Raw genomic sequence first — 11,250 nt, forward strand, 5'->3', positions numbered from 1 at the left:
CATTCCCAAAAAGCTCTCTTCGTGGTTGCTCAGCCACGATGAATTCTCTTCAATGCTGACAGAGAATATGCAGGGACTTCTCAAGACGACGCACGCTCATCGCAGGCTCCGTGATCCCGGCAGTTCAACATTTGCGGTGGCGCCAGCGAGGCTGCCAATAGGGAGTAACCCACACTGGTTATGAAGTCAATATTAACTGTTGTCAATGGGTTACACGGTTCGGACTCTGATATGCCCTCTGCCGTAGGCATTGTGCCGCGGTCTGTGGGTATCCGAGCATACAGTAATTCTCCGATGCATGTTTGCTTCACCCAGCGCACCGGGCGAGTGAGCCCGAAATGTTACCTTTCAGCTTGGTCGTGGCAATGAGACAGGAGACACGTCAGATCTCAAGTCTCATTTCCATAGGCGGGAACACTCTATATGGGTGGACACACAAGCGCCAGTTACACTCAAGGTTGTTGTTACGGTTGTCGATAAATTTAAATCCTTGTAGCAACAACGCCCAGATAGACTTGCTGCCGTAGGTGCAGGCGCGGAATTCCAAGTCGTGATAACGTCGGAATAACGGATGTAGCGTCGTGATGTCGGGTCGCAGCAGCTAGCCCAGTTGGCCGATCGGTCATTGTCGTTTTCAAAGAGCCACTCCTGTCATGGTTCCGAGGACCACGGGAGCGCGTGCGGCAGTCGAGATTCTACGAAATAGAAGGATAGACTGAGGTTTGCGCTCTGCGAAGATGACAGTATGAAGCTGCAGCCAATCTTGCAGAGACGATGTCGCCACGGCTCCTATATTACCTGCCACATGAACTGCCACATGGCAGCCAAGTTGGCCCAATCAGGCCTGATACAATATTTCTGCACGGAGGAGGCCGATGGGGAACGAAGATGCTCCTGAGGATCTACCGTGCCATCTTGACATGCGCGCGAGGTGCCATTGGATTCATGTTGTGGTGACACAACCAGGTGAAGCCGCCAGCCAATGACTTCGCCTATCAAATCGTTGCAGCCGAGTGCTAACTTATCAACATCTAAGGAGCAAAACTGTTGAGGTCAAATTAGCCCCCCCTCCACTGCAGATACGGAGTATACGAAGATTCACCGAGAGGGGAATTTTCTCTCTTCACAACAGCCAGGCGCCTATTAGGCTATTCTGCTCTTCATTTATAGTAACAGGGCCTAGAGCTCGTGTGCTCATCTGCCAAGATATTGCATCTGCCCCCTTTCTAGATAGGAAGGACCCTTAACAACTCAGACATGGCTATCACTTGGCCGTCTTCTTGGTAGAACTTTTGCCGAATCCCCCACGGCAGTTAAGGGTGAGCTAACCGGGTATCGGGACTTGCTAGATCGTCTGCCAAACTCTTGGGACCTGCAGTTCAAGCAACCAGAATCGGAGACTACTTAATGTTAATAGCATGACGAGAAGCTAAGAGCCATCATAGCCGACCGAGACTGAAGCGGATTGCGGCAGAAAGGAAAGCGAACACAAGTCTAGCGCTACCCTGAGTAGCGGAACGTGGATTTATGATAGGCTCGAGGAACATAATCCCGCGGCTGTGGAAGTAATACATGACACGCGCATATGCCCTGAAAGCTTCGGCTGGTGGGCCGTCTGAAATACTACTCGTACTAGTAGATAGCATTCTTTCATGACGGATGAAACCCACCAAGGGCACATCGCCCTTTCTGGGCGAAGCTGTTGAGAATTTGTCCATCCAGTGAAGTGCAAGGCGGCTTGAAAATCCATACCCAGGTTCACATAGGTGATCCTCCAGACGACAGCCAGGGAAGGGTTACGCCGTAACCCGTCGCCCGCAAGTAGTCTCGCAAGTCTAGAAAACGTGGCGGCAAGGGCTTCTTTGAAGGGCCATATCCGAGCCGGCCGCTTGGGCCCTTTTGGAGATGGACGATAATACGAAATCAATCATCCACACGGCGCGGGATGAGCGCAGGGCCTAGAAATGCAAGCCAGGATCAACCCCTCTAGCTAGCGTGGGGTCGGTCGAGCTTCCAGAGAAGATCGATATTGCTTTGGAATCTCATTTGGAATGCAAACGCGAGTGTTGGGCAACTTCTAGCATTGGCCTGGGGTTGCCGGCTCCATTTTTAATGCTCAACGTGAAGACGACACACCCATTCCCAAGCTTGGGCCCGCCGCTGCATCGCATGGGTTGTGCTAGGTATTCGACGAGGCGCTTCTCGTGATGCTGGGCAGCCCTTGATTGATAGAGCAGCGCTCGGAAGCCCACAGAAGGATTGCCACAGAGGTGGGCTTACTCGTGCATGCACCTTATTTGCTCATCACACGAAGCAGGAACGTGAACCCTGCCCAATGAAGCCCGATGAGGCCCGATGATGGTGGTCGTCTCGACTAATCATCAGTTACGCTTTGATATCCCCACGGATGCCCACCACCACAACCATACTTACCGTACCTGTTGCATGGTGATAGGGCTCTATGCCGATAGTATCCTGTACCGGTTGGACGGTACATTGTCGACAGCAAATTATCTGATTTGCAGAGGCTGCATGCGATTGCTGTTGTACGAATACGATGGCGACAAGTCATTGGGGATGAAGGAGGAGAGATTTGAATGCGTCAGCCATTTGCCATGATGTACCAAGTAAGTACAAGGTCGTGTCAATGCTTGGTCAAGACTTGCAGGAACCCCATCACCGGGCAGCCGCACTGGACAAGTCCCTTTCCGATGATGGCAAGTACCTGCCTAGTACTAAGTAGTAGTAGCACTCAGGAAGGAACGACAAAGGCATGAGGGCACCAGTAAGACATCGATTGGAACCCTGAAGGTATCAACCCCAATACTACAAGGACGGGGATCCTAGACCTGTCAGCTACACGTACATGCACAATCGAATTCAGGGTTCCGATGTGCTCGCCTCCTCGTGGCCTCGCTAGCGGAACAAGACATTGCCCAGGCACGTCTCACGCATTTGGTACTTAATTTTCACCTCGTACAGAAGCGCTCGATGGCATGAGGGTGGCCGTCGTCACCGCCTCGACTCTTGTCAACGGTGTCTGTGCGAGCTCTTCATCGCAGGAACAAAGAAAGGCGCACGCCGTGCAGCGTATCTGCATGTCCACGCACGGCTGAAACATGCGGCTGCACCCCCCGGCACTCGCCGATGCTCTCGTTGTTTTCCCAGTTGTGCGGCATCCAGTCCTTCGCAACGCTCTGCACGGAGAGGAGACTGGACGATCCCCACCCGGCCTGGCCCAGCATCTGCCTGGTACCATCGACAGATACGATACGGCGATGAAACATGGAGCCCGATCGCTGACGAGAGCGGCTTTGTGCCTTTTTCTCCGGGGATAGCGACATGGCGAGACGACAGACTACGGACGGTGCGTCTACATATGACCGGCAGTCTACAGTACAGTACTCGTGCTTGGCCTCGTATGCGAGTGGGCACCAACGTCCATCTACCAGGTTATTACTCCGTCTTCCAGTCTCCCATGATATACACGCATGTAGCCGAACGCTTGGCTTCGGGGGTAGCTGCAAGCGACCAGCCAAGAAATGTCAAGTTCTTGCGAATAGGACCGACATTCCTCTCTCGCGCCTCACCACCTCTACGGCCAGACGCGCCGCGCGAGAGGCCCGCACAGAGCAAGTCTCGAGGGCGTGGGCACTGCAGTCCCGGCCAGGTCTGCCACATCTTCTCCCGCAAGGACTTCCCCTTCCTGGACTAAAGGCATGCTTGTCAGACACACCCGCTTGCCTCACTGGCACTCAACCACATGGCATTCAGCAGTGTGATGCTACGGTACGGTGCCAGGCCTGGGTGGGTATCCCCTGCCATGTCGCTTGCTCTACCACACCTATCCGGCATCTGTCTTCTTGCACGGCTGCAACAAAGGCTGGTTTAACTGAGAGTTTAATGAGCATGGTCGACAACAAATTGCGCAGCGTCTCATCAGGAGAGAGCTGGCCGACGGCGTCTCCCCGACCCTGTCTATGGATTCTGCATCGGCGACCCCTCTGGGCGTTCTGGGGCTTTTTGGCTTGCGTTTCGTCATATCAGACCTAAGCGTGCTGCAACTCATTCAGTCCCTCTTCTCGACGATCAACGCCGTGGCCCCATGGGAAACAGGGCTTGGGAGAGGAGGGCCAATTTTGGACTCATACTTGATTTCTCCAGCCTCTGGTTAGTATGTGGGCGACCAAGATGCGTCAGCTCGAAACCTGCCGATTGGACGATCCAAGACGAGCTCGGTTTCACGTCGTGGCCCCAGCTCATGTTTACCTCGTTGAAGTGATAAACCAACGACCCACGGATTGACTGCTCGGGCCCATATCTGCAAGTAACCAAGTCGACTACACACGACTGCTAAGCCATTCCTGTATCCCGCCCCGCTCTAGCGGTAACTAAGCTAGCATGAGCAAGGATTTCAGAACTAAAAGTCTTTGGTTTACGATTTGACTGCAGGAATGGGTGGCTCAGCATGGCTCTCATGTTTATTTCCGATTTACCAAGGGACTTGTCGCTTGCTGGCCGAATCACCGGTCTGTTTTGCGAGATCCCACGAGAAGGGGGGAGGGGAAATACCAATATTTCAGCTACTAACAGATTTTGATTCAGCTGAACAGCAAACGTTTCGTCGCCTAGGCTGTCAGCTTCAAATTTCGCCCTTGGACGTCTGTGAGCAACCTCTATCATGCCCAGTTGGTGACTGTCGTCGTATCCGGCCTCATGGAACCTCGACCTTTCCGTTACTGGTCGCCGCCCTCGTTTTCGGCCAAACGGCGTCGATTTAAACAGAAGAGTACAACGCTGGCAGGGTCAACATCTGCACAGTTTCTCAAAGTGTCATATGCAAGTACAGTGTTGGACAATTCAATGGCGAGGTTGTCGGTGGCGGCCCACACTCCTGCTCCCGACTTGGGCAATGCGCTGTCCTCTGTCTTACCCTCTTCTCCTTTCATGTCGTCAACGCAGGCAAACAATCCGGTTCCCCGGCCTATTCACATCAGTCAACTCTCATCTCCCGGACTTTTCTCATTCAACGTTGCTTTACTCAGCCTTACCTGCCCACCCACTAGTAGATCAACGTCGTGCCTACTAGGTTAGCATCCTGTCGCATATTGCGTCTCATCATATGCCAACGCCCCACGTTTCGAAACTATTTGGGGTATTTACTGCCTGTAAAAATAGAAGCAGACGATTTCCTTCTTTTATCTCACCGCTGTCCTGATCGAGAAAAGAAGCCTCATCAGATAAACAAGCTCCACGCCGCTGTACGATCCTGGTTTCTGTAAGCATAGCTCTGCTTTGCCGGAAACCAGCACGGCATAAGTCTACAGGGGCCCCGGCAAACATTCCTATACAGTTTCTGGTTTCTTAGAGGGAAGATTTTGAGCCTTTTCTGCATAGTGGTCATTCTCGTTTCTCAAACTCAACAAAGAGCAGACGAATTCAGGCATCTCCCACCGACCATCCGACCATCTCAAAGTCTCGACAATAATACTCAGATTCGTTGTATCGCTCGTTTCTGCAATAACCGTCGTCAGGCATCAAGTGCGCATTTCCAAGACCATAAGTGGTTTTGAAGGGGCTTCAATCTACATATCACATAGCACATAATCACTACCTGAAACGCCGAAACAGCCAACTTACGTGGCTGGGAGACACCTGACGCGCTACTTCTTGTGTTCCAGCACCAGTTGCACTTCAGAAAACAGCCCTTATTTGAAGATTTTTTTTGTACCAGCTCGAAGTTGTCGTCACCTTCCCGGATCAAGTCGGAGTTCTTGTCTGCGTGAGGGCGTCGTCTGCTCGCCCCGCAGTTCTCTTACGTCGCACTTCTTATCTACTACCATCCATCTTGTCGTAAGCAACAACACTCGCGGTTATCTGCATTGATAAATCGAGGAAATGGATGTAACTTCGCTTCTCAACAATGCTCAACAGCCTTGCTACATCAGAGGAGGCATAAAGGGCTCATCAAAGGACCACAATCACGGCAAACCATTACCGATGCCTCGGGTCGAAGACTCCAGCCAGAGCCCAGGCAGAGATGACAGGCAAATTGCCAGCTTTGGGGATGAAAGCAGAGTAAGAGCAACCAAGCCCGAGGAGTCGGATTCTCAGTCAGGCGTTGGCCCTCCACTTTCACCAAAGCATGTCCATGAAACTGCCTTGGAAGCAAACAATAGATCAAAGCGACCATCAATGAGCTTTCCATTCGGAAGTACGTCCCAATTGCCGATACAGTTGGCAAGGAACGAATTATCATGGTGAGTGAGCTTGACTCGCTTCATTCCTTGTTGGAAAACAATGTTAGCGGCCAGACAGCTTGCTCCATCCGCTAGCACAAATTGAACCACCTCGTGGCTGGCATCAAAAGAGCGAATCTCTTTTGAACTTCTACTTGGCATAATCTGTTGTACCCCTAAGCTTACAATCTTCATCTTAGTGACGATGCTCACATATATTCAACTCGGTAAGCTTACACCAGACCTATAGCTGAACCAAAGGCTTAAGGAGAATGAATCTGACGTGTAGTACAGAATGACGCCTCACGACCACCGTGCCAGCTTTTCAGGAGAATTATTGGTAATCCCAAAGCATAAATTATCATTCAGCAACAGCAGTCTCGTGTCATCGGGATCATCGCTGTCAGAGTGTTATTCAGGGCTATCGTCTGTGGCATCTGTTTGCGGCGTATCTTCTTCTAGCATACCCATGGTGGAAACGCCGTCGGTCCATGTCAACCGGTTTGGAGCACAAAGTCCTCGGATTGATTTTGACATCACAACGCAGTCTCCATCTCCTCTACTTGCAGAAGAAGTCTCAGCAGCAATGCAAAACCAGCTAATCATAACGAGAAACGTTTCGAATGATCGACCGGCTGTCGTTTTCAGCTTGCGGAAGCTTAGGCAACCTACTCTACTTGGAGAGGCCTTGCGGTACGTCTTTCATTTTTCCATTCTCCTAGAAACCTTGTGTAAAGGCTGCTGCCTGGGCATATCAAACGGATTGCCCAGAACAATGCGAAATAACTTGTACCTTTCAAATGCTTGTCAAAATATTTCTGCCTCAGTTTCCGTTGACTATTGCTTTTTCCCCTTTCGCTTTCCGAAGAGGAGTCACTCTATTCAGAGCTGAATTCTGCATGGTGCCTCCTCAAGCAAGTGCTCAAGCATCATCTCATTGTTGAAAGACGGTGTGCACGAGTCGGCTGCCAGTGAATCACCGATGACATCCTGGCAGCTTCTGGCAGAAATTCCTGACAGCTGAAGAATGCGGTCAAAGCCTGCCTTGACGGCACGCGTGACCAAAGGACAGACAGCTGGCGCTGCATCACTGTGAAAGAATTTTCCCGCTTTTAGCTGCGCAAATTTTCTATTTATATTCTCTTGATCCCAAAGTTCAGACTTCCTTTCCTACACCATACACCTCTTGGCCACTACTGTCAACACACAGTATTGTCCTCTCTTGCTCTTGGAGACTACATACACATCCTGTGACTTTCCTACACGTATTTTCCCTTTGATCGTCTCTTCATAAAAGTTCTCTTAACGATTCTGAAGCTAAATCATTTGATGCAGTTCCGAGTTGACGACCCGACCAAAGTATCATAAAAGAGCAACATCTGCTCCCCTTCTCGATTCCCGTATGACAACATCGGCATCAGACACGTTGAACGATCGCTATCCCGCGCCATCATCTACTGAGTTAATCATGGGTAGATCTACGCCAAAAAGTTTGCGGACTCAAGCAGAGGAAGCCAAGCCAAACATGGCTGCAACCTACCAAGATGTTGACTCCGACCACCGACTGCACCCTGCACTCAGGAATGGGCAAACAAGCACTGTCATTGATATGATGCTTTCTCGGGGAACTGTCTTACAGCCACAAGAGCAAGTCTCCGATCAGATATCCGACATCACTTCTCTGACACAATCGACCCGCGACGTAATAACTCGAGAGGCATCTCTTGAGGCTTTGAGCCCAGCATCAATGGCTCCGCTCGAAGAAGAGCCTCGATGTATGTTTGTCAATGATTGTCAGACTGGCTCGCAGCTACGAAAAGCCATTTCACACCTTTTCGGACGCAATAAGGCCTGCACCCTTCGTATCCCAAAGCAGGTGTGGGTTTATTATTGTCGCAAACATTATCAACGAATCAGGTATCGAAACGCCAAGACCTACCCCCTCAACCAGATGTACCTCGTGAAGATGCAGATCAACCGACTCCAAAGATGGAGTAACGAGAATCAACGCCAAGGAACCGGCCCCTACATCAAGCTCTGGACGTTGGCGTTACGCAAGAGGGAACAGAGCCGCCTTGATAAAGAAGGAGGCGCAACAGAAGAAGGCGAGGATGAGTCTGTAGAGGCACCAAACAGTTCGGCCGCCCCCGACTGGATCATTCAACGTTTGGGTACTGGATACACGACGGAGCAAATGCTCGAGGTTGCAGATCGCCTGTACCTGGAGATTGAGAATGGCACTCTTGGCCAGGTTCCAGAGGTCGAGTTTCTGCCTGACATTACAGAGTCAGAGGCGGGAAACATAGCGAAGCTGGTCAGAAGCCGCAAAGCAACCCGCGCAGCTACCACTACAGTAGAAGCCAAGGCCTCCAAGCGGCGAAGTTCTGAAGACGCAGACTGTGTCAGCCACGGGGATTCTTCACTTGTCGTTCAACATGAGGCGGTTGAATCTGTGAACGCTTCGCGGAAGCGAATCCGCCTCAGTCCTCTTGGAGCAGACTCCCCCCAACATCCCCCTCAAATGCCCCTTCCATCCACTATGCCGTCTTACGCAACGAGCCATGCGCTTGCGTCTTCGGCTGGCGCCGAGTCAGCCGTGCCCCGGACCTTGCCCGCGGCCCCAAAATCCCAGGTATCATCTCCTGGACATTCCCAAGGACCTACCGCGCACATGTATGGGCTCTCGTCCAGCGAATTTCGACGCCCTCATGGTTTCAGTGGTTTTTACAGCCACGATCAACAACAACATCCAGCTCAGTACCGTGCGGGCGCAGAATCTCAATCTCTTCTTCAAAGGAATAGAGAACACCACTACCAGCAGAGACTGCCGTCCATTGCTCATCTGGCGGGAGCCAGTGATCTTCGGGATTCAGATTCGGCAATTGCACCATTCAGAGGCTCTTGGACATCGATTAATGAGGACACTAACATGCCACGAGTCCCTCGCTTGCGATCTTATAGTGAAAATATCGCAACGAGCCAGCCCATGTTGGAAAATCCTCGACCGAGTTCAAGCGGCACCTCGCATTTCGGCACAACCTACTTTGACAACAGAGCTGTGGCCTCTCTGACGTATGAACCGAACACCCGCAGCTACTCCCGAGAGCAGTGGCCCGAGTCTGGTCATTCCTACGTTCCAACCTGGCCTCAAAGATCAAGCGCCTTGCAACAACATTACTATTACGATCAAGTAACTCGCCCTCAGTTGGACAGCCTACGAGCTCCAACTTACCTTGGTCAGGCTAAACAACGCCCTTCAGCTGAGAGAGTTGAATAGAAAGCACTTCATTAGGACGATGTATGAGCTCGGCTGTTGCGAAAGTGGCTGGGGAAGCACATGAGGGTTAGCTGTAGGATCTTCAAACCTCCACTTCGCACCACACCTGTACTTGACGACGAAAACATGCCAAAATTCAAGTTACTTTGGCGTGCCATCATTGCGACATACTTTTTTTTCATGCCTTCGTCTGTTTTGATATGTTATTTCTGTCATACATCTTCATGACTTTGATTGCTTCTTCCACTTTGCTTTTTTTTAAAAAAAAAAAAATATCTTGTGCTTATACGGCGTAAAACTTTACGCTCACAATGACAAGGCACGGCTAAAGAATTTGTTAGACAGGGGAGGAGTTTAGAGATTCGCTTTTTCCTCTTCTATTTTGCTTGGTCCATGTTTCTTTTTTTCTTTTCCTTCTTGTTTTTTCATGTTCTCTCTTCTTTCCACTTTCCATTCCTTACTTTTTTTTTGTCCAAATCGGACATTCTGGCGGATAGATATGAGCGAGCGAAATTATTTGTTTTATGAGAAACGGCCGCAGAATTCGGGATATGAATGGTTGCGTTTGATCATCGACGAGCATGTCTCGTGATGAATTTGCTTTTATAAAAGTGACAAAAGGATTTAATCATTGCTTTGAGGGACAGGATGGCTGGGCGTACATGGATTGGTCAAGGGAAGCATGATCACAAAAAGGGGTTTGAGGCACGAAAAAGGAGACGCGAGGAAAACACCACAGGGCTTGTACTTCTATCTGACTCCAAAGGATGAAGGCCACCAGCACTTCGTATGTACGAAATAGATGAACAAAACAAACGAGCTTTTCTCAACCATGGCTTTACTCTCGAAACATGACAAGGCCGCCGTCCCACTCGCTCAACTCGCCGACATTCGCCCTGCCCACCTCGCCGAAGCCGAACCTTGAGTAAAAGGTATCCGTGCCCCTGAGGCCAATCAGCCAGACCTTTCCTCTCGCCTTGCCCTCCGCCTTGACGAGGGCCTGCTTCTCCTGAAACTCGTCGGCCATTGTCAGTCCTTGGGCCATGAGCAGAGCGCCCAAGCCATGGCCTTGCTCGGAGGGGTGCACGGCGAGGGTGCTGAGATACCACCACTCTTGGGGATTCTTGCCCGTGAAGACGGCCTTTTCGACGGGTGGGAAGCAGCGGTCAAAGGCGTGGGCGACGTGGAAGTCGACGTTGGGGGGCGCGATTTTGTTCTGGAGGGTGATGAATGCGCGCATGACGGGGGCGATCCAGGCAACTTTTCGAGGTCAGCTTTTGATATGCTTTGATGTACATGTATGATGCGAGAAGCGGCAATTGACAAGAGAGAAGAGACTCACAGAGAGTAAACCAGCGCTCGCTAAAGGGAATCTCGGTCTTGGGCTTCTTCCAGCACGCAAAGCCGACGACTTCGGTCCCAACGGCATCGCCGCCTTCCTTGACGACAAAGGTAAACATCCATTCGACGGACCAGTAACGCTTCGCGTATAGTCTGTAGAGGTACTTGTTGTATGCTGCGGGATCGTCCTGCTTGGCTGGGAACAAGAGGGATACTAGCTTGTCTGGTCCGAGACAGGCGTCGTAGAGACGCACGGCGTGGACGAGATCGGCGGCTGATCCGGGGCGGAGGCGGAAGGCTGCGGTCATTGTTGGGTGAGATTGGTTAAGAATGGGTAATACGAGTTGAGTTTTGAGTTGTCACTGTTTTAGATGGTGATGGTGGTGATGGTGG

General features: G+C 51.1%; 2 protein-coding genes across 2 annotated transcripts; one reads left to right on the forward strand and one right to left on the reverse strand.

Moving 5' to 3' along the window:
• Window positions 1-7,641: 7,641 nt before the first annotated feature.
• Window positions 7,642-9,516, forward strand: Triagg1_6074 (uncharacterized protein; the record flags this gene model as incomplete). Its single annotated transcript, XM_062900658.1, has 1 exon — window positions 7,642-9,516. The coding sequence occupies one exon, from the start codon at window positions 7,642-7,644 to the stop codon at window positions 9,514-9,516; it is 1,875 nt and encodes a 624-aa protein (XP_062754931.1).
• An 838-nt stretch (window positions 9,517-10,354) lies between these two features.
• Triagg1_6075 (uncharacterized protein) lies at window positions 10,355-11,165 on the reverse strand (the record flags this gene model as incomplete). Its single annotated transcript, XM_062900659.1, has 2 exons — window positions 10,355-10,776; window positions 10,859-11,165. The coding sequence occupies 2 exons, from the start codon at window positions 11,163-11,165 to the stop codon at window positions 10,355-10,357; spliced, it is 729 nt and encodes a 242-aa protein (XP_062754932.1).
• Window positions 11,166-11,250: the final 85 nt, after the last annotated feature.

Source organism: Trichoderma aggressivum (assembly GCF_033847375.1).
Source record: "Trichoderma aggressivum f. europaeum strain CBS 100526 chromosome Unknown scaffold_023, whole genome shotgun sequence".
Lineage (NCBI taxonomy): Eukaryota > Fungi > Ascomycota > Sordariomycetes > Hypocreales > Hypocreaceae > Trichoderma > Trichoderma aggressivum.